The 23659-nt window shown below is 39.1% G+C and overlaps 1 protein-coding gene across 1 annotated transcript; it reads left to right on the plus strand.

Moving 5' to 3' along the window:
- Positions 1–2406: 2406 nt before the first annotated feature.
- NTMT2 (N-terminal Xaa-Pro-Lys N-methyltransferase 2) lies at positions 2407–22190 on the plus strand. Its single transcript, XM_070397078.1, has 4 exons — positions 2407–2639; positions 14924–15099; positions 20942–21191; positions 21919–22190. Exons 1-4 carry the CDS (start codon positions 2486–2488, stop codon positions 22188–22190), a joined length of 852 nt encoding a protein of 283 aa, XP_070253179.1. The 5' UTR covers positions 2407–2485.
- The last annotated feature ends 1469 nt before the right edge of the window (positions 22191–23659 follow it).

Below are 23659 nucleotides of genomic sequence, written 5' to 3' on the forward strand. Positions count from 1 at the left end.
TATCCTATGCTGCATTGTAACAAACTATTTAAAATTTTCTTTTTTTTCAAAAAATCTTTATTATTCAAAGTATTACATATGCCCCCTTTTTCCCCATTGACCTCTACCACCCTGCCCCCACCCTCCACCCCAGTTTTTCACCACCCTATTGTCTGTGTCCATGGGTTGTGCATATACGCATTTGGGCTCATTGGTTGATCTCTTTCCCACCCTCCCCAGCCTTCCCTCTGATGTTTGATAGTCTGTTTGGTGCTTCCATGTCTCTGGGTCTATTTTTGTTCATCAGTTTATGCTGCTCATTAGATTCCACGTATGAGCTAGATCATGTGATACTTAGCTTTCTCTGAGTGGCTTATTTTGCTTAGCACAATGCTCTCCAGGTCCATCCATGCTGTTGCAAATAATAAGAGTTCTTTCTTTTTTTTTTTTTTTTTTTTACGGCTGCATAGTATTCTATTTTAATTCACTCATCTGCTGTTGGGCACTTAGGTTGTTTCCAAATCTTAGCTATTGTGAATTGTGCTGCTATGAACATAGGGGTGCGTATATTATTTCTGATGAGTGTTTCTGATTTCTTAGGATATATTCCTAGAAGTGGGATCACTGGATCAAATGGGAGTTCCATTTTTAATATTTCGAGGAAACTCCATACAGTTTTCTATAGAGGCTGCACCAGCCTGCATTCCCACCAACAGTTGCACAAAAGAACAAACATTAATTTCTGTGGGTCAGTGACCTGGGTGTGGCTTAGCTGGCTCAAGGTCTTTTATCAACTCGACTGGGGAAGGATCTTCTTCCAAGCTCACTCAGGGTTGGTGGAAGAATTAATTCCTCCAGGTTGTTGTACTAAGGACTTCAGTTCCTTGGCATGGGGCTTCTTCATAGGGGAGCTCAGAACAGGAAGGTGGTTTTCCTCAGAGCACGCAGGCAAAAGAGCAAAAGAAGTCGCCCAAGACAGTCTTTTCATGACCTAATCTTGGACATGACATCTATCACTTTTGCCATATTTTATTGTTTAGAAGGGAGTCAGTAAGTCTTGCCCACATTCAGGAAAGGAGATTACACAAAGACATGCATATGAGGCTGGAGGTAGTGATCTTTAGGGGCCATTTTAGAACTGTCTACTATAATGTGTGTGTGTGTGTGTGTGTGTGTGCGTGTGTGTGTATTTGGGGCAAGGGATGGTCAGTGGTTGCACATGGGATGGGGCCAATAGATATTGAGTTCTTATGGATTTTCTTGTTAGGAAAATTAAACAGGTAATAAGGTAGTCATTGTCTTTCTAGGAAACAGAATGGCATTCACAAACTGAGAATTTAAGTTAGTTTAATAAAGGGACTGTTTATAAAGGGCGGGGAAATAGGGAAATTACAAGGAGTAGTGGTTTTCTCGAAGGTTTGCAACAGCCTGGTGCATCACTAACTCAAAGCCTGAAACAGTAAGAGGAGGGAGCAGCTATTGGAATCAGAGGGGAAGATGCCTAGATAGGAGCTATGACTTTCCACCATCTGAAGCAGTTAGCCTCTAGCATCTCCACAGGGAAAGTGTCAGGGGGATAAATAGTTTATTCATGATCCTTTAAGCTCCTGCAGGCACTGCCCATGGGATGAAACCAACCAGAAGCCAGAGGGCAAGAGAGTCCACTGATGTTGTCAATATAGGTCAGCCTCTGGGGCACACAGTACTGTGGGGAGACTGGGGGTGGATCTGGAGGGACAATCAGAAGATACCCAGACCAGAGACCAAATGAGCACTTAGGAGGGAAATCACATCCACAATAGGCAGATAGAAAGGAACAGGCTTCCCTGACATGGTGTTGTTTAGAGCAAGCTAGGTTTGCTGACAGAAGGGTATTTAATATCAAAACAGGCTTTCATATAACTGTGTCTCTTGAAGACCCTTCAAAAATGGGAAACACATATCCATCTTTATGAGATGATTTGGGCAACACTGTACTGATGAAAGGAGTGTGGGTGGTTCAGATGGCTTTGAAGGGTCCTTGTAACTTGAGGACTCAGTGTTCCAGAAGGAGTGCATGAAAGTCAGGGAACAGGATCTCTTACAAAATAGTCACAACTCTTTGAAATGGAAATGAAGCTACTGCAATTTAAGGATCCAATGAAAGCAAATCTTCAGGGTGCTGGAGACTGTGCTGCTGCCTGTTTCAAGTGGCAGCTGAAGGAGGGAGGTGTGTTTTTTCCTGGATGAGGCAGGATCTCACTCAGCCTGTTTCCATCTTTACTTAGCACCTGCTGGCTTGGAGTGGTGTCACCCAAGCAATAAGACGGGTGGAGGTGCCAAGAGCCTGACCTCTGGTGCCTGCTGCCCCTCCCTCCATGCCCCACGATGGCCTATCCTTATATAGATGGACAGGGGACTGGTTTAAAATGACAGTCTCAAGTTCGTGTAGGAAGAGAAAGCTGATTCAAAGAAACAGCCAGGCAAGCTTTCTTTTTCTGTAGGAATAATAATATCCCCCTTCTCCATGGCCCACCTGGGAGCCCATTTCGCCTTTAGATCCCGCTGGCAGAAGACCGACGATGAACTCTGTCGACATAGCATGTCCTTTATTCTTCACAAAGCCATTCGCAACGACTTCTTTCAGAGCTATCTCTACCTGCTGGAAAAAATTCCCCTGGGTAAGTGAGTCAGAACTGCTAGACAAGGAAGAAGAAGTGATTGAAAGGACTGTGTGAGGTTGTGGGGTTTCTAGAAGAGCAATTAGAACAAGGACACTTTTCAGACACAAACAACTCATCAAGATGACATTCTTTGTAGAGAGTGCAAAGACCAAGTGCTGCCTGGCAAGTCAGGTCTCTAGTCTGAGACTTCCATGCACCCCTGTGCACAGTGATTTGCTTTTCTGGGTGTTGGTTAACTGAATATCAGGCTTATAGAAATTAATTTGTTTTTAATATTTCCAAGAACATAAAGATGGGCAAATTAGGCAACTCAAAGGTGAGAGTATTAATGCAGTAGTGTATAAACTAAGAGTTAAAAAGAAAGACTAACCAGTAGTAATTGATAAATGTGTCCGTGTGTGTGTGTGTCCGTGTGTGTGTGTGTGTGTGTGTGTGTGCGTGCTTGTATACTCCACATGATCCTTTCTGGCATTTCTGAGTCAGAATAATAGAGAGTTTAAAGGTGCAGATTTTAGTTGAGTCTTTGGGTATTGAGAAAAAACTGGGACAGTAGTGTGTCTCCATTTTACTTATTTCTTCTAGTTTTCAGGAAGTTAGACAATAGAGCAATAAAAAGCTTATCTGGTTTGTCTACATGACTTTTCTTAGCCTCTGTGAAAGTGGTCACTTCAGGCCACTCTTAACAGCACTAAAAAGGAAATAATTTTCAATTAATGAGTGAAATATCCCTCTTTGATTTATATTTCCCCCCAATGAAAGCAGGAACAGTATGTATCAGCCCCAGTCTGTTTTCTTACAGTTGCCTGAAAGCCCCATTGTGTACTTGATGTGCAAGGCTTCCAGACGTGAAAGCGGCTATACATAGTCTTTGTATTGCAGTCAAGAAGCTATGTGCTAGCAACCTGCCAAAGTCTCTTTTTATAAATCATTTCTGAGGGGATCTTTATTTCCAGACATATAAATACTTTCATATCAAATTTATATACTAGGTGTACCGGTTAATAATACGGATTTTTTCACTAGATGGAGTTACACATATGTTGATATATATGCGATTTCATATGTATGATATTTTGTTGTATTGCTCCTTCAGATTACAACTTGTTCCGATCGATGGCACATGCACTTTCTGAGCAGCACTTCAAAACGTACGAAGAAGTGGAAAATTGGGTCTCTGAATAGTCTACCTCAAAACAAGAAAAGTTCTACTGGGACTGTATCCACAAATGACCTGAAAGATGGGGGAAATGTGTGGCTAACGATGGACATTACTTTGAATAAAGCACTTTTGATGTTTCTCTTGAAATTATCGTGTTTTCTTTGAACCAGCTAAAAAAGCGGATTATTAACCAGCTAATAATGCAGATTAGCTATTAACTGGTTAATAATTCAGATTAGCTAGTAACCAGTTAATAATGCGGATTAACTATTAACTGGTTAATAATTCGAATTATCTATTAACCGGTTAATATTACCGATTTTGTAATCCAAAGAAAACACAATAGTTTCAAGAGAAACATCAAAAGTGCTTTATTCAAAGCAATGTCCATCTCTAGCTACACATTTCCCCATCTTTCAGGTAACTTGTGGATACTGTCCCAATAGAACTTTTCTTGTTTTGAGGCAAACCATTCAGAGACCCAATTTTCCACTTCTTCGTACGTTTTGAAGTGCTGCTCAGAAAGTGCATGTGCCATTGGTCGGAACAAGTGGTAATCTGAAGTAGCAATATGACAAAACAGCATACATATCAAATTGCATATATATCAGCATATGTGTAACTCCATCTATGGAAAAAAAATCCGCATTATTAACCGGTACACCTAGTATATTTCTTATAAAAAAATTTCTCATTGACCCTCACGGCCATACTATGGGATTTATAGGGTATCATTCTTTTTTCTAAATTTTCTTTATTGATTAAGGTATTACATATGTGTCCTTATCCGCCCTCCCCCCCATTCATGCCCTCACCACCCCCTGGTGTCTGTGTCCACTGGTTAGGCTTATATGCATGCATACAAGTCCTTTGGTTGATCTCTTCCCCTTACCCCCACCCTCCCCTACCTTCTCTTTGAGGTTTGACGGTCTGATCGATGCTTCTCTGTCTCTGGATCTGTTTTTGTTCATCAGTTTATGTTGTTCATTATATTCCACAAATGAGTGAGATCATGTGATATTTATCTTTCTCTGACTGGCTTATTTCGCTTAGCATGATGCTCTTCAGTTCCATCCATGCTGTTGCAAATGGTAAGAATGCCTTCATTTTTACTGCAGCATAGGGTATCATTCTTTTTCCCTTCTCTCCCTTACCCCCATCTTATATTTTCAAATGAGGAAAATAAAATTCAGAAATGACGAGATCTCATGTAGATACCAAAGACCAGGGCTCTTTCTGGTAGATCACACTGCCTATAAATAATTCTCTTAGGACATCAATTACAATAATTAATAAGGGGCAGGTGACTGCCAAATTTTAAAAATAATTACTAGAGAGAAAAGGAACTCATCTCTGAAAGCAGTGGGAGATGAGTTAAAAAGTAAGAATAAAACAATCTTTTCTGAAAGTCAGATGAAAATTATTTGGGACAAGTAGAGTATAATTTATATTTGGCTTCAATCCTTTTTTTCTACCTAGAATAGTCATTTTATCTATTTTTCTCCTTGTGAATGTGCTGATGGTTTATCAATGATTTCCAAACTTAAAAAACATACACATTACTATTAAAATCAAACCCTATGACAAAGTCTTCCATGGAAGCCCAATGTAAAATACAGGAAAAAGTGAAAATTTTCTGCTTCCTTGCTCTATCCCAAGGGTGGGCAAACTTTTTGACTCGAGGGCCACAGTGGGTTCTTAAACTAGACCGGAGGGCCGGAACAAAAGCATGGATGGAGTGTTTGTGTGAACTAATATAAATTCAAAGTAAACATCATTACATAAAAGGGTACGGTCTTTTTTTTTTTTTAGTTTTATTCATTTCAAACGGGCCGGATCCGGCCCACGGGCCGTAGTTTGCCCACGGCTGCTCTATCCTCTTCGGCTCCTGGGGTGCTTCTGTAGCACCCACAGGGTTCCATAAACACAGTTCGAATACCATTCATTGATTCTAAAGCAAAGATGACTCCATATTACTTAGCTGATTTTCCATAAATGGGCATTGCCTATTTTCTCTGGCCCTATGGTTCAGCCCTGACAGTTTCCCCTGAGACTAACAGAGCTAACTCCATCCAGAGTATTTCTTTGATTTTAGTAACTGAGAGCTATTTTAGTCAGTATGGGCTAGTCTAGTCTGCAATAATAAATTAACCCTGAAATCTCAATGGCCAAACATATAAAAGTTTATTTTTCACTTTTGCTACATCATTCCAATAGGCATTATTAGGGGGCAAGGTCTATGTTCCACATAGACATTCAGGGATCCAGGATGGTAAAGGTTCCATCATCTAAAATATCACTAGTCACCATAGCAAGGGAAGATAGGAGCCAAAAGTTTGCCAGCTATCCCTTAAATATTTTGTTCCAGAAAGACATATATTACATCTGTTTAGAGTCTTGCCATAACTTGCCATATCCCCTGCCTAACAGCAAGGGTGCCGGGTGATGAGAGGAGTACATGCATGTTTGGTCTCTAGTAAATGTTCCTGCCTCAGGGGAAAGAATTGATTTTTAGAGATAGAAACACCAGGTATTTCTTCCTTGGAGTCAGTTCAATTATATTCAGTGCACTGGAGAAAATTTAAACATTAGTAAGACACAGTCTCTGTTCTTCAGGATTTGCTGAAATCTGGTAATGGAGGCAAATCTACAAATAACTTTTTTGTTAATCCTCAAGAGCTTTAAATTGAGGGTGCAGGGAAGGCAGGCTCCTAGTTCTGTGAATACTCAGATTTTTTGCAGCGTTTTCTCTTATGATAGAAGCTAAAGTACCTCTGAAGTAGCCAACTCTGTAAGTTCTCAATGGTGCAGAAAGGAATCAGGATATATGTCTCATATGCCAGTATGACTTGTACAAAATCAGAAGGCTTCCCAGACCCTTGAGTGACTTGTTCAACCCTTGGTTTTTGTCCCAGGAGATTATAGCATATATTCATGGAATGCATTTCCATGTGTCAGTCCCCCTATTGGGCTCTCTCTAGTTGGCATGAGAGTAGAGACTCATCTATTTTGTCCTCTTCTATCTCTACCCATTTACCATGGTTCCTGGCACATAGAAAGAACTCAATAAATTATCTGTTAAACAAATTAAATGGCCCCTTACCAATAATGAATTACAGGTCACCAAAGTCCTGAGTTCAAATCCTCATAATGCTGTTAATAGAGAAGTAACTTGAGTTCAAATTCTCATAATGCTGTTGATAGAGAAGTAACCTCTGCAAGTACTAAAGTCTCTGAGCATCATTTTCCTTAAAACTGTAGGGCTGTCAGAAGTATTGAAAACAACTAATTATATATGTGAAAGTTGTCAATGCTCAATGTGTTAGCTTTTTCTTCCTTTGAGGTGAGCCTCTTAAAATTTTTTAAAATATGTTTTTATTGATTTCAGAGAGAGGAAGGAAGAGAGATAGAGAAATAGAAACATCAATGAGAGAAATATCATTGATTGGCTGCCTCCTGCGTGCCTCCTACAGGGGATCGAGCTTGCAACCCGTGCATGTGCCCTGTCCGGGAATCGAACCTCCATCTCCTGATTTATGGAACTGGGCCTCTTAAAGTCACCTCACAGTTTCCTTAGAACAGGCTGTATCACAAACGATAAACTGAATTCACTAAGCAGCGGTTCTCAACCTGTGGGTCGCGACCCCTTTGACAGTCGAACGATCTTTTCACAGGGGTCGCCTAAGACCATCCTGCATATCAGATATTTACATTACGATTCATAACAGTAGCAACATTACAGTTATGAAGTAGCAACGAAAATAATTTTATGGTTGGGTCACAACATGAGGAACTGTATTTAAAGGGCCAGAAGGTTGAGAACCACTGCTTAGAGAGAGTTTCAGGTGACAGTGGATTTAAGCTTTTCCATTTACAAATAAAACTCAGCCAGGGGAAGTGCTCCCTCCTTAGCTCCACTGGGGTGTTTCAGAGTTGGCTTCCCCTCCTTTGATGATTTCAAGGCTCCAGAGAAGTAAAAATAAAGCCCTTCTTTTAAAAGGTTGGGGAGTCTTACTGCACAGAGAGCTTGTTGTTCAGGGTGATTATAGGAAGAGTGGTGGCTAACCAGACCCTTTGATTCCTTTTTTTTTCCTTCCTCCTTCTAAAGGCCTGCGATAGGCAGCCAGTCTCAGACCAGCACACGATGCAGCAAACTTTAGTTATGGGGGCATTTACTGAAATAGCCCGGCTAAAATCTCCAATGCAAGACCTTGCTACACCACTGAACACAGCAGGTCTTCAGAAAGAAATGGGAACAAGCCTATTACTGTTCTCAGTGTTTTGCATATATTATCTTAGTTAATACTCATAACATCCCTATTAGGTTATACTGCTATTCCCCATCTTGTATCTGAAGAACTGATGCACAGAGGCATTCTGTAACTTGCCAGAGATCATGGGTGGTGGTGGTGGTGGTGGTGGTGCTGGTGGTGGTGGTAGTGGTGGAACAGGACCAGAACCCAGGCAGTCTGACCCCAGAAGTCTGTCATTCTTATCCACAGAAATGTGTCACCTCCCAGTGTAAATGGCAACTCGACTAATGCGGGCTGGTATAACTAGGAATTCATTCAGTTGGAGTGAATGACTTTTCCAAAGTTGGCTGTTTGTGAACAAACAGGAAGGAGAATAGGAAGACAGTTTATATAAATCTCTAGTTTGTATGCCAGTGCTCAAAGAGGCCTTTATACATATGGCCCAACAGAAGATGTTCATGTAAGTTACTCCTCAGTAATTATCCTAGCACTATCCACAGCCTATTTCTGATACACAGAGTCACTGAATATTTATTAATTGAAAATTGAGCTCCTTGACTTCGTTAAAGGTTTAATCTAATGTCACATTTAGAACAATGGTCCCATGTGGTTTAGCAGACTGAACAGAAGCTTTGCATTTCAATAGGTGTGGGTTAGAACATGGGTGTAACACTTATTTCTATGTGACATTGAGTAAGTTATCAAATCTTTCTCTCTCATTACTCATCTGTAAAATGATGGTTATCATCCCTGTTTTGTAGTATCATTGTAAGGCTTAAAAGAGACAGTGTGAAGAGATGACATGAAATTGACCAACAGAATGCCTGGCACATGGGCAGTGCCCACCAATTGTTAGGACCTCCTTTAATTTACCCTTTTTTAGAGGAACCAGTCTTTGAGGAGGAAATTAAGAACAAGGGTCACCAATTTGCCATCACAATTAAAAGCCAGAGTTAATAAAAACATTTCCTATAAGACACTTAGAACTTCCAATTGAAATTCGGCATATAACTACTGATGTTTTTCAAATTGATTTCATCCCCAGAACTCATGGTACAGTGATACATTTTCAAATGTTTACTGTGACCTTTGTAATGCAAATGAGGCAAGATCTTTTTTTTTCTTTTTAAAGAATTGAAGAACCAGATAATTTCCCTTTTTATTTAGCAGATTTTCAGATACAGTATGAGTTGGATGAAATATGGGTTTGGATTTAAATAGACCTGGGTTTAAATCTCATCTGTGCTACTCCCTATCTACTTAATCTTAGGCAATCTAGTTAATCTCTTACTGCCTTGTTTTCTTTTATAGATATAACATTTATATGACATATTCAGTTAGATATACATGCTTAGCATATGTAGTCATATATACATGCTAGATCAATTATAGTTACTATTTTTTTAATTATTTGGGTATACCTAATTAGCAGGATAAATATTTCGTAAACTGTACAAAAAGTGTGAGCTGTGTGCTTATGTGAGCTTTTTCTTACAGTCACTCACTACTTTGTTGTATTATTCAAAGTACAAAACAGTAGATAGTACTCATTTGCTCAATGAACATTCAAAGGAGGCCTGCTATGTGTTAAGCATAATAGCAAGTGCTGCGGTTACAAAGAAAAGATATACCTTACCCTGAAGAGGTTGGTGTAGGAGGGAGACCCACACATCATCTCAGTGGATGTGGAATGCAGTGATAGACACACTACAGGGTGCTGGAGAGAGAGGCACTGAGGAGGCATGGCAGTTGCTGAATCAGCTTCTGATGCATAATCTCACCAGGAAAAAAATCTCCAGTCCCTGTCTGACTCTGGCCTTTTACAACTTGACAGCAGGTCAGGTACAGCACTCAAGTAGGAACAGAGAGTTATGAAGACACTCAGTCAAGTAGGCAGGGGATAAGACGTGTGTGGGAGCTTGAGTAGATCCTGGCTGAAGTGAGGACCTTTCCCTCCTCCCCAGCTCACTTTGCCTCATTTGTGTTGAAGCCTGAAAAGAATTTAGGAAATACTGAACTAGCTCTGAATTTAGGAAACAGCTGAAAAGGAAACAGCCCTCTAAAACTTTCAGGGTAGACAGTGCATTATTTTAAAGACAAGAAGTACCAGACACCTAAAGCATGCAGGGAACATATAAAACCTAGAGGGACTCTCAGGACCATTCTGAGACTTGGTAATGACAACTTTCTAGCATTCTGGCACACCCAGACCTTCAGGCTAACTTGATCCAATATTCTGTCTCAAATAATTACTTACTTACTATCTCAACTTGCCTCTATAACCTCTGGAGATTCTGAGATCAATTTTCAGTTGACAAACAGGTCTAACATCTTGAAATAGCTATATCCAACCATTAAGCAATAAATATTTTTAAAAAAGTAACAAAGAAATAAAAAAGACAATAACAGCCGAAACCGGTTTGGCTCAGTGGATAGAGCGTCGGCCTGCGGACTGAGGGGTCCCAGGTTCGATTCCGGTCAAGGGCATGTAACTGGGTTGTGGGCACATCCCCAGTGGGAGATGTGCAGGAGGCAGCTGATCGATGTTTCTCTCTCATCGATGTTTCTAACTCTCTATCTCTCTCCCTTCCTCTCTGTAAAAAATCAATAAAATATATTTAAAAAAAAAAAAAGACAATAACAAATATGCACACAAAGCTATAAATGCAATTTTTCTTAGAGATGTCACAAGAGCTTTATTCTTACTCAGGGCAAATGAACTTGTACTCTGTTTTTCTTTCTGTAACAAGTAAACCATTCGAAGGCCTTTGGGAGTTCAGCTCAAGATATAGGTCAAGAAATAAGTACCATATTTTACCAAGAACTAGAGTATCTAGTCCCAGTCTTAGACTACGCCAGTTTCAGAGAGACATTGCAATCCTATAAGAATAAGCCACTAAGATGTATTTCTATAACGAAGAGGCATGGGCAGATGACTGACTACCTTATCTCAGTCAACTTGCACTATAGCAAAAGCTATCAGGAGGGGAGAACTTGGGGCTGGCCGTGACACCTCATATATCTTTTTAGTGAAATGCTCCTGTCAATTAGGTGAAAATGAGAACCCAAGCCCATAACCATAAAAACTTACCTATTGAGTCAGACCCCTGCTGAGGTTGGCATTCACTTGTGGTCTAAATGTTTCTGGCATAATGGACCGCTCCCATTTCCAGATTAAGGGTTTTAATAGACTCCACCAACTAGTTGGCTTAAGCAGGTGATGGTGAGTGTGGCTGTTCTGCTGCTTTGGTTGGATCAAGGAGAGCTCTGAACTGTGGCTTGCCTGTGATCCAAGGCAGCATTTGACTCTGGGAAGACCCTATGAACTGTGATTTGCTAACCTGGTTTGCTCAGGTATACAGAGGGATGTGGAACATTCATGTTATTGAGATGGTGACACTTGATATTTGTCATCCTTGTTGAGTTTATAAGCATTTATTGAGCCACCTGCTGTTTGCACAACACTTTACCAAGTGCTAGGGAAGGGGAATTGGTTAGGTCAGTGTGTCCCAATATTTCTGAACATGAGGACTCTCCTTTTAATGTTGTATTTTCTCAATCAGTAGGTAATTTGTGTATAAAATGAAAAAATAATCTACATATTTATTAATACTTTTAATAGAGTTGTACTTTTAAAATAATTTATGTATAATAGTTAATATACATGGAAGATATAGTACATAATGTTTTTAGTCACTAGAAAATGATGTATGTGGGAATTGATTCAGGTATCCCTTTCAGCAAACTTAAGATCATTCAAGAGTCCAAACATTGGCTCCAATATCTTCAAGTTGGAAAAGACTGATGTAAATGCACAGATGGAACATATTACAATGGATCTTGTTAATAGATTTTTAACTTTTAGAGTCAAAATTTGGGACAATGTAATTGTTCAATTCAGAGCCAAGTAGTGCACTAGTCTAATATCATAATCTTGGTGTTACCTGAAGAAAGATGTTCCTAGTTAAGGTTAAACAGACTATCTTTTCTTATATTTCTTCTACCCCAAATTATGTTATATTTTGGTTTTTTTCACATCTTTATCATAACATTTTTGTACTGTTGCATATTTTGCTTGGAGCTTTCAATCATCTTTCATTTTTGGTGGTTGAGATTAAAAATACGTATTTCTTAGGATATCACTAATGTCTCTTTTCTTCTTACCTACTCTGTTTATTATCCAGAGTCCAGTTCATTCTACTACTTAAAGACATTGTTTTTGCAGCCTACATTTTCTATTGTAATATAAGCTGATTTCTTTTAGATCTGATAAATATCTGTGATTTGGAGATTTCTTTTCATTGGATTCCTGAGTTAATTTCATCATCTTTTGTAACATACCTTCTCTTGATTTTAAACCTCATTGGGCTGAAATATAACTTCATTCTGAAGAATGAATCCATAGGAGGTAAACAGTCTTTCACGTTTGACTGGGGATTAAATTTTAGCTTCAAAATAATTTGTCTCAGAATATTAATGACACTGCTCCATTGTTTTCTAGTGTTTCTGATGAGAGTTGTGTTTTTATAAACCTGATTCTAATCCTTTGAACATAGGGTTGCCAGATAAAATTAGATGCCAACTAAATTTGAATTTAAGATAATAAATTAAGAAGTTTAATATACATATACCCCATGTAATGTGTGATATTTTGAGCATACTTATACTAATAAGTTATTGTTTATCTGAAATTCAAAACTAATTTTGTGTCCTGTATTTTTATTTGCCAAATTTGGCAACCCTATTCTAAGGTCAATCACTATTTTCCCTTGAAATATCTTTAGAATCTTCTCATTACTTTTTGTGTTTTGAAATTTCCTAAGGGATATGTATAAATATGGCTCTTACTTAATTATTATTATTTCTAATCCATGCTGCTCAGTACTTGTTGGATCTTACAATCTCTTTCAGTTCTGGGAAGTTTTTCTATATTATTTCTTTAATAATTTTCTTCCCTCCATTTTCTCTGTTTTTGAGAATCCTGATCAGCTTGATGTTGGTCCTCCTAAATTCTTTATAGCTCTAATCTTTTTACTTCTTATATATATATTTTAGAGAAAGAGAAAGGGAAAAAGATAGAGAGGTAGAAACATCTATTGGCTGCCTCCTGCATGCCCCCTACTGGGGATTGAGCCCGCAAGCTGGGCATGTACCCTGAGCAGGGAATCAAACCAGTGACCTCTTGGTTTATGGGTTGATGCTCAACCACTGAGACACAGCGGTCAGGCTAATCTTTTTATTTCTGTTTTCCATATCTATCTTTGTATTTATGTCCTGATAAATTTACTCAATTTTATATTGGTAATTAAAACTTTAATTTCTAAGAAGTCTTTGTTATTTTTTGAATTATCATTTTCTTGGCATGTTATCATTGATTCATGGATACGCCAGTTCTCATAGCTCTCTAAGGATATATGAGTTTTTTGTTTAGTTTTGGTTTATAGACTCATCTGTTTCTGGAATTATTTCCATTTCCTTTGGGCTTAGTTCTACCTTTGTCTTTTAGGATGCCATTTTACCCGCATGTGTTTGGAAATCATTGTCTACCCATAGTTCAGAATAAAGGACAGGGTCAGTGATTCTAGGTAATGGGGACTGTTTCCTCCGTTATAGACTTCTCCTCTGAATAGAAAAGATGATAAGAAGCTCCACATGGCCAGGTAAATCTTACCAGACTTTGATGAGTGTGAGCAGGTTGAGGTACTTGGAGTCCTCTATATGCCCAAATGAGTGATGTTTCAGGATCTCAACACTAACTGGTTTAGTTATCTTTAGGAAATTCATTTAATTTTTTTTTTTTAGAGAAGACACATATCCCCACTCCCAACCCCCAGGATTATAGCTGTAATGCCTGTTGCTTTTGGGAAGATGCATTTGTCCCCTCACTGGTTGGTCTATAGATAAATTTTTTTTATTAACTCTTACTTCCTTTTGCAACTATCCTGAGCTGTAACATTTTAAACTTTGTTCCATGTGCTCTTTGTCTTCCAGAAATTTGTTGAAATAATGAGTCCATTTTATTTTCTTCATTGTTATAGATGGAGTTTATTAAAATAATTATTGGGAAGTATTGGGAAGGAGGAAAGACAAATGCATATAATCAGCCTACAGTCTTGAGCCAGAAGTTCCTCCCTTTCATCCAATTTCTATAATTTCCTCCTGAATGTGCTCTAATGAAAATATTTTATATCTATAAGGATGCATTTAGGTTTACAAAACACATTTAGATGCATAGTCATTTACCCTTAAGAAGTTGTAACACATGTTTTTCTAAAAATAATATCTTAAGATAATATCTCATATGGTTTCTGAAATAATGAAATGACATAGTATATCATAGTATAATGTTTCTAGCCCACTACCTGGTATAGAATAGTTGCTCAATAAATATTATGTTTTCTTATTATTTTATTTTATGTTGGTATGAAGAGGTATTGGGGTGTTATTGTTTGAAAAAAAGATGAAAAAAATAGCTACCCCTTAGATTCTCATAAAACATTTAGAGCTCAAAGATAAAACTCACTGTAAAACTTGTGACACTTATATTGCACTGTAGCAAACACTATTAAACTTTTTAGTACAGTAATAAGCTATAGTTTTATTAAACCATAGGGTATTGAATTATGAAAATGCCACATGATTATGATTTACACATAGATAACAGAAGTTCAGAGGGGTTAAGAAGTTTCTCCAAGGTTAAAAGCAAATAAGACATTGAACCAAACGCAGACCCAGGTCTTCTAAGTTCAAACCAATGTCTGTTCCTCCAGAGCACAAATTTGCAGGCTTCTAAGAGGAAATCAATGTGTGATAAGATAGAATTTATTCTGTGATATAAATATTAATAAATATTAACATTTCATTTGCAGTGAAATTGTATGCTTTAACAAGTCAAGTCATCAATGGTGAGATGCAGTTCTATGCCAGAGCTAAACTTTTCTACCAAGAGGTACCAGCTACAGAAGAGGGGATGATGGGAAATTTCATTGAACTGTCCAACCCAGATATCCAAGCCTCTCGGGAATTTCTTAGAAAATTTATTGGGGTGAGTTATCAACTACAGCTTCATGAGAAGGCAAAGTTCTTACAAACATTGAGCTCACATGCTTCTGTGCTGTGATTTAAGCCATATTAAAGCTGTATGGTGCAGCCAAGTGTTAAGCCTGAAAGCCTGCTTTGAGATGCTCAGAAAGGATGGGTGACATCAAATCGTTTGTTTATTCCACTTGACATTTCACCCTCCTAAGCACCGTCTAATCGCTCATGCTTCAGGGGAAGGTGAACTAGCAGGGCTAATATTACAATTTGGAGGTTTAGAAGATATCTCTTTTATTTATTTATATTTATTTTTAATCCTCACCTGAGGATATTTTTCCATTGATTTTTAGTGAGAGTGGAAGAGAGAGGTAAAGACAGAGAGAAATATCGATGTGAGAGAAATACATCAATTGGTTACCTGCTGCTCACACTCCGACTAGGAGCCTGCAACCAAGGTACCTGCTGCTCTTGACTGGAATCGAAACCAGGACCCTTTGGTCTGCAGGATGACGTTATATTCACTGAGCCAAACTGGCTAGGGCAAGAAGACATCTTTTTTAAAGTCTCATAGATAAATCAGTTGACAGCCAAATGATTTATGAGAGATCATACCATCTGGGATCTTGGGGTGATTTACTGATCCCCTCTAATAAAAATTTGATGTGGTAAGAGAATGCATACTTATGTTTGGTTTTAAAATGATAAGTGCAGTAGAATCTCTTTATATTATTTTATACGTAGTTCAGACACTGCCTTGAAAGAATGTGATCCCTTTGTAGTCCTGTGTTGGGTGAAAGTCTATTTCCTTACTTCCATATTATATGGAAACAGTATAGAATAGGGGCCAAAATCTTGGGCTCTAGAGTCATTGTGTTTTTTTTCACTTACTGTGTAATCAACCTTGGGCTTTTCATTTAAATGCTCTAAGCTTCAGTTTTCTGACTGAAAGCTCTGACTATGGCATAACCATGGAACCTGCCTCAATGGACACATGATGATCAAATGAGATCCTATGTGTCAAGTGCTTGCTTTAGTGCACTTAATTATTACCCCACAATCTAATTTATTGCTACTACTACTAGTAACATGCTTTCATAAAACACATTCATTATATTTTAAGGAGCATCATTTAGTTGTTAGAACAGCGAAGCTGCTGTAGGTCCTGCCGACAACATAAAGTCCTGACTGACAGTCAGGTTTTGTTCCAATGCATTCTGAAATAGTTTGCTTGGAATTTGGAACTAATTTTATTCTGATAAAAGGAACAGCGCAAATATTACAAATATTTGGGTTTAGGTTGTCAGCCTACTTCGAAGCATACTATTAGGACTATCTGTAGTGTTGAGGTGAGGTTCCCTTCCCAGCCAACCTTCCTGGAGCACCAAGAGTCTGAGTAGAGAAATAGGATCCGGATGGAACGCCCATTGGGGCCAAAGTGTCTGGACATCAGCTGCAGCCATAAGGACTACAGAGCTGGGGATGCTGGCCAAGGCTGTTTACAGGTCAGGTTAACCTGGAGTATTTCTAGATAAGTGTCACTGACTGATTTCTCTGCGTGCTTTTTCTGAGATTGGCAGTCACTCTGCCAAGCCCATTAGGGGTACCTCTTATTTACTCTTTACAACAATTCTAGGGGGCAAGTAACTGTTGTTATCCTTGTTTTGACAGTTAAGGAAACTGAGGCTTGGAGAAGTTGTCAAGGTTATACAGCTGGTAAAAGACAGAGCTGGAACTTAAGACCAGACAGGTCTGTCTGACACCAAACTTCCTGCTCTTAACCATGACATATTTTTTCCATTTGTCTCATGAAGCAAAAAAAAAAAAAAAAAAAAAAATCCTTACTTAAAAAATTTTTTTTTATGGACCACAGACCTCAACTCTCCTCCGGTCTGGCCCAGAGCAGTGCCTCCTGCTTGCCTGGTGGTGAGGCTGACTTTGATCCCAGTGCATTTCAGAGGCTTAGTTAGTAATCCAGCTGTCTTGTCACTCCGTGTGGAATGCCAAGCTGACCACAGGGATGCTGGTCTGACAGAGCCCATCCACACGCCCACGGACTTGGGAAAGGAAACGGCCTGGTGCTTGCATATTTATGTTGGAAAGAGTGAGCTGCTCTTTTCAAACAAATATGAGGAGTCCTTCTTAGCAGACAAGACTCATTGTGAAGCTGTGGTCTCTTAAGTACAAACATGGTCTTTTTATAAAGAATGCTATTTTGGTACTTTGACCTTAATAATCTGCGAAATGAGTTTCCAGGTCAAGATACAAAGGAGGAGGGAATATGAGGATCTGACATGATTTACTCTTGTGTCAACTGGGAAAAGGCAGATTGACTAATTCAAAGTTTGGCTTTCCTTTCAACACTTAGTGACATGGGACGGAGGGAAAAGGTGTTTAAACTTGTTGTAAATGTGTTTACTTTAGCAAATAAATGACATCAAGATGATGTCCATTGCATAGCTGACACTTTCCTCAGTTTTAGCTTTCTGGGGTGGTGATGGTGGTGATAATTTGTAAAAAATTATCAGTATTTGATGGTATTTCTCTTTTAACATTTCTCAGAGATTGCATGACTAAAAACTCTGGGTCTAATTTGATACATATACTTCATGGTTTTTTACGGTGACCTTTATAACTACCATTTTAGTTTTAAACTCCACTGGATGAACTTGAAATAATGTTCTTCAAAACAAAGTATATCGGCATAACCAAAACTAAAATGAAATTCCTGAGTATTTTACTACTTTATAGGAATCCATATGTATAACAATAGCCAGGGCATCAGATCTCAATACAATCACAGCTTCAGACACTCATGGTGTCCAAGAAGTGGTGATGCCGTACCTGAGACCAGTCTTTACTAGTAAATATCCCTTCTCAAAGGAGCCGCATGAGGCTGACAGAGAAAGAAATGTGGTGGCAGCATATGGGAGGCAGTGCCAACCACATGGAGTGGAAGGGAGTAAAGAGAACTAGGTGATAGCAGTGAGAGGCTAGAGGTACACAGGATTGGAATGAAAGGCACCTTTTTCTATTTGTAAATAACTATCATTTGAAGAATAACTAGTCAAATATCACACATCTAAATTGGTGGAAAATACAAATCAGAGTAGGAGAATTTTCCAAGGAGTTCTATTTCAAGCACTTCTCTTCTCTGGGTCTGTTTCTTTGCCTGAAGAAGTAGGAGAATTAGACATGAGTGGTTTAAAAACTCCAGGGTTGTGCTGTGACCCTTTGAAGGCCTATCAGGAGAATGGCAGGAAGGCTGAGTGTATGAGGCCCTTCCTCACTGTAACCAGGGAAGCCCCAGACTGATTTATTCACTGAGAAAAAGGAGATCAGCTGTTAGAATCTTGTTGAAATCAATCCTCTGGCATATTTCTCTGAGGCCTCTCTGCTTTATCATTCCGTGGTTCTACTTCTAAAACTACTTGCTACAATAATGTGAGCAACATGATCATAGAGGCTGAAGGGCAAGTAATGACAAAAAAAACTTGTAATGATAATCTCCAATTGAGCACACACATTTCTACTAGTCATTTTCAGTAGCTTAAACTTATTTCCCAGTTCTTCCCCCATCTTGTTTATGCTATGAATTTATTTACAAGATGCTTCTGTATAGCCATTCCAACATAAGCCTTTAGCCTATGCCTTTTTTTTCTGAATTAGTTTAGTTTAAGTTATAAGATTTGAATGAGGGAGGTGGCATAGCATAAGTAGGAATGGCAAAGAAATGTCGCATGGATTATTATGTCCCATTCCCATACTCAAGGCAGACATCACTAATCAATCACAGACCACTTTCCTGCTGAGTGTGAATGAAGCCTTAGAATTCCTTCAGCACAGCATTAGACAGACACTACTTAGGAAACCAGAGTTGGAACTTGAGGTGACAACCCTAAAGATGAACTGGCTTTGGAGTCACACAGTTCCCTGTTCAGATTTAAATTCTGCTATTAATTGTGTGGCATTAGAAATTAAAGTTTCCTCACTGCCAAATTGGGGAATTATCATTATCTTGTGTAACTGTTTTGATTATTCTAGTTATCATAGATACAAAGAGCTTACTACATACAAGTACTAAATAAATCATGGACATTATCATTCCATTTGGACAGAAGCTACAATTGCTTCATTTCCCCCCCTTGTTGTACCTTTCTTGCTATGAGGAAGCCTTCTGGGTGAACTGAAAAGCACATTTCTGATCTTTTCTTCTGCTCAAAATTCACCTTTTGATCCTTAGCCAAATGTGTGAGGGTTTTTTTGTTTGTTTGTTTGTTTTTAAACCCTTAGTTCTTGAGATTAAGAGTAGGTTTTCTGCCGAAACCGGTTTGGCTCAGTGGATAGAGCATTGGCCTGCGGACTGAAAGGTCCCAGGTTCGATTCCGGTCAAGGGCATGTACCTGGGTTGCGGGCACATCTCCAGTGGGAGATATGCAGGAGGCAGCTGGTCGATGTTTCTCTCTCATCGATGTTTCTAACTCTCTATCTCTCTCCCTTCCTCTCTGTGAAAAATCAATAAAATATATTAAAAAAAAAAAAGAGTAGGTTTTCTTCTGAAGATCTTCATTGGCAATTTCAAGTATTTTGTTACTGTCATTTCTAGCATAAAACCTACTCAACACCCATCCCAATTATGACCCAATAAATGAGAATCTTTGATAAATTAATAGATATGTATATACATCTCAAAGATTCAGCTGGCCATGCATATGTACATATTTATATATATTACTTTATAAAAGCAAATTTGAGAAACTTTACATTAGTTGATTTTCCCTACTTTCACCATCTATCTATCCTTCCCTCACCCTCATTAATTTAATGCACAGACATACTTAAAAAAATTTAGGGGGTTTTGTGCCCAATGAATCATGTAGTTTCTGGTACAAAAGCAGAAAACAATTTTTAGCATGAAAAGACACAGGAGACTTTGCTGCAACCACATTTTATCCACCTGAATGCTCTGTACAGCATTGGGGCAGGGTTTAAAGTAAAATCCTAGCATTCCCTCAGCTCAGGTCCTAAAAATTACCATCCATACCAGAAGAGCAGATAATTCAGAGGAGAGGCACCAAAATCAGTTCTGAAAAAACTAAAATTTCAGTTTTACCAATATGAGTTGAAATGTTTTCAATGAATAAAATTTAAAAGTACTTACTGCTCTCACTGCTTTGCTTTTTTTTGTTTTTTTTTGTTAATCCTTACCCGAGGATATTTTTTCCATTGATTTTTAGGGAGAGTGGAAGAGAGAGGGCAAGGTAGAGAGAAACATAGATGTGAGAGAAACACATCGATTGGTTGCCTCCTGAACGAGCCCCGACCTGGGCCCAGGCAGGGGAGGAGCCTGCAACCAAGGTACGTGCCCTTGACCCTTTGGTCGGCAGATCAATACTCTATCCACTGAACCAAACCATCTAGGGCTCACTGCTTTGCTTTTTAAAATAAAGTGATAAGCTATAGTGTAGGTTCATTTAGCAGTGGGTTTGTCCAAAAATTACAGTTAACGAAGTTCTATTTTCATAGGGCTTTCTATGACCTACTTCTTAAGAGAAAATTACCAAGTTTTTAAACCTAAGACATGATTTCCTAAAATCTTATTTTGAAATTATTTTAAAGACCTATATTTGGGGAAAATAAAGGAAGCAAAAACTAGAAATGTTTGGGTATTTTTTGGAAAAGACAGTTGAATGTTCTATAATCTGATTGTGGTAGTAAGTATGTGCCAAACTCACCGAAAGATACTCTTAAAAGAGTGCATCTTTTTACATGAAATTCACCTAAATACAGTTGATTTGAAGAGGTAATTGGGGTGTCCAAGACTCAGAATGGGTGTCTCTCCTTTTGTGTAGGGCCCTGGGAGAGCTGGGACCAACTGCGCCTTGGACTGCGGTTCTGGGATAGGAAGGGTCAGCAAGCATGTCTTGTTACCAGTTTTCAACAGTGTGGAGCTGGTGGACATGATGGAGTCATTCCTCCTTGAAGCCCAGAACTACCTGCAGGTCAAAGGAGACAAGGTGGAAAGCTACCACTGCTGCAGCCTACAGGAATTCACACCCCTGCTGGGGAGATACGATGTCATCTGGATTCAGTGGGTCTCTGGTTAGTCCTGCATGGCTCACACCTGCCCTTCTCTCCTCCCCACAAAGAGAAGACAACACTGGGCTTATTTGAGGATTTGCACAGAGGGAACAAGGATACAAAGGGAGATCTACCTGTAGTTGTGCCTAGAACAGTTAGCTAGCATGAGGTATCATGGGAACTCTTAAAAAGCTCTGGTCATTTTGATTTCTCCCCTGACATCCTCTGGATAAGCCTGACAATTTCCATCCTTAGGGATGGAGTGCCTTTGGACCAATCTAAATCCTATTAGACACCTAAATACTTGAAAAACTTTAAAAATTGGGGCCCCCAAAAAAGTTTATTCCCATTTACAGGAAAACTGGACTCAGATTTAAATCCCCAGGAAATGAGACAACAGTGAATTTGATTTTTGGTGTATGTGTATGTTGGAGGCACAGATGAGTGACAGAGTTGGGTTGTAGGGGGGTGTGAAGGGGACCCATGGCATGGGCGATAGTTTATCTCATGCCCATGAGGTACATAGACCAGGTAGCATAACATCTATTTTACAGATGGGGCATGAGCCCCTTCAAAGAGGGTAACTGTCCTCTTATCTAAATTTTTAAAGCCTCCTGCAATGAAAACAATCCAGGCTATTAAAAAAAACTCATGACTGAGTGAACAAATGGTCTCCTGGTTCTTTCTTACTCATCTTCTTTCCCACCCACCATTCCTTCTGTTTGCCCATCTACTTGGTCATCTGTAGGGTACCTGACGGATAAGGACCTTCTTGCATTTCTTTCCCGGTGTCGAGAGGGCCTGAAAAAACATGGCGTCATCATACTGAAGGACAACGTGGCTCGGGAGGGCTGCACCTTAGACCTCTCTGACAGCAGTGTGACTCGGGACATGGGCGTCCTCCACAGCCTCATTAGGAAGAGTGGGCTGGAGGTGCTGGGCCAGGAGAAGCAGGACGGCTTTCCAGAGCAGTGCGTCCCAGTGTGGATGCTCGCACTGCACAGCGACGGGCGCTCCTGACCAGCGGTGGGAAGGAGGGGCTGGACTGCACAGTGCTGCTTTGGGACAGAGGTGCTCCCCTCGGAGGGGCACCTTGTAATTCATGGAGGAATGGAGAGAAGGGGGGGCAATGCATGTCTGGAAATGACTGGTGATGTCGTGTGTACAATTTCCACTAATTATAGAAGTACATGCAAACACTTTGGATTTTCTGAAAGATGAATGGAGCAAAATATAAGAAAAAAAATGATTGTATATACCTAAACTGTATAAGCATACACAGAAACCAGAAAGGGAGCAATGTTCACAATTCTACACTGCCCGGGTCCCTGAGGATTTGCATTATAGAGGACAGAGTAAGGTCTAGACCTCCTCTCTCTGCCCTTGTGCTAGGTATGTTATACTTCCTCTTTGGGACTACTACTTAGACAAAAATCTTCCCCTAATTAAGAAGGGCAGTCAAAATAATCTTGTGAAAACAAGCCCATTACTTAATTTTGTCTTTAGTCTTTCTCTTGACAGAAAACGTATATGGTTTCACTTTTTATTTTGGGTCAGTTCACTACCCATTGATGTTGTATGGCTGTAACTTGATAACAGAAGGCTGTGTTTCAGTGATGGGGGAGTCTCTCTTTTCAGGGGAAAATGTTGTACCCTTGAAATTTCAGCTGTGAACATATAAGTAAATGTCACTGATAATCTAATTTTAGCCATTGGCTGCTTGCTTCCTAGCAGCTGCTCCTGTTTCCTTGGTTGATAGGAACATACATTAGAAAGAAAAGGGAAATGATAAACCTGAAAAGTGAACCAACTGGATTAATTTAAGGTATTGGTTAAGAATAATAAAAAATCTTTCACAACAAAATGTAATTTAATTTTAACTGCTATTGTCTTTAAAACTCTACTATCTTCATTTGGAAGCTCACCTTGTATTTTAATCGATATATATGTTAGCTATATGTATATGTTTGTATTTTGATGTGTAATGAGTCTTCTATGAAATGCAAAGAATCAATTTAAGTAAAGAAGGCCTATTGCATGATATGCTATCACCATAAAAATCATATCTGCAAGGCATAGCTCTAACTTAGGAGGAAAACAAGCATTATAAGACACTTACTACCTTGGTAGTTTCATTTTTGCCCTAGAAAACTGTGTCATTTACTCTGTCCCTGGCATCTAGTGTATGTCACTCCACAGTCTAAGGTAACTTAAACAAGTGTGAGGTAGAGCCCTTAGTGAACGAATCAGAGAGCAGAACTAAATCAAATGGTGAACATTACCAAATGGACTGAGTGTGGCAAATAAGGGCACTCCAGTTTTCATCCTCCATGTCTTGGAGCAAATTAGCCGAATCTTCTTTATAGGCCCACACAGGAATTTTTCTTTTCTTTTACAATAGCCCTCTTAATTCTCTTACCTCTTGGCTTTCTGCTTTGCCAACACTCAGATACTGATTGACACAATTATCAATTTCCTCTGCTCCTGGG

This window comes from Myotis yumanensis, unplaced genomic scaffold, assembly GCF_028538775.1.
Source record: "Myotis yumanensis isolate MYYU_CA2020_CCGP unplaced genomic scaffold, mMyoYum1.0.hap1 SCAF_17, whole genome shotgun sequence".
Lineage (NCBI taxonomy): Eukaryota > Metazoa > Chordata > Mammalia > Chiroptera > Vespertilionidae > Myotis > Myotis yumanensis.

Coding starts and splice junctions, on each gene's coding strand:
- NTMT2 (XM_070397078.1), top strand. CDS start 2,486: ATGGCCCACCTGGGAGCCCATTTCGCCTTTAGATCCCGCTGGCAGAAG. Junction 2,640..14,923: donor GCTGGAAAAAATTCCCCTGG/GTAAGTGAGTCA, acceptor TTTCATTTGCAG/TGAAATTGTATGCTTTAACA. Junction 21,192..21,918: donor CTGGATTCAGTGGGTCTCTG/GTTAGTCCTGCA, acceptor GGTCATCTGTAG/GGTACCTGACGGATAAGGAC.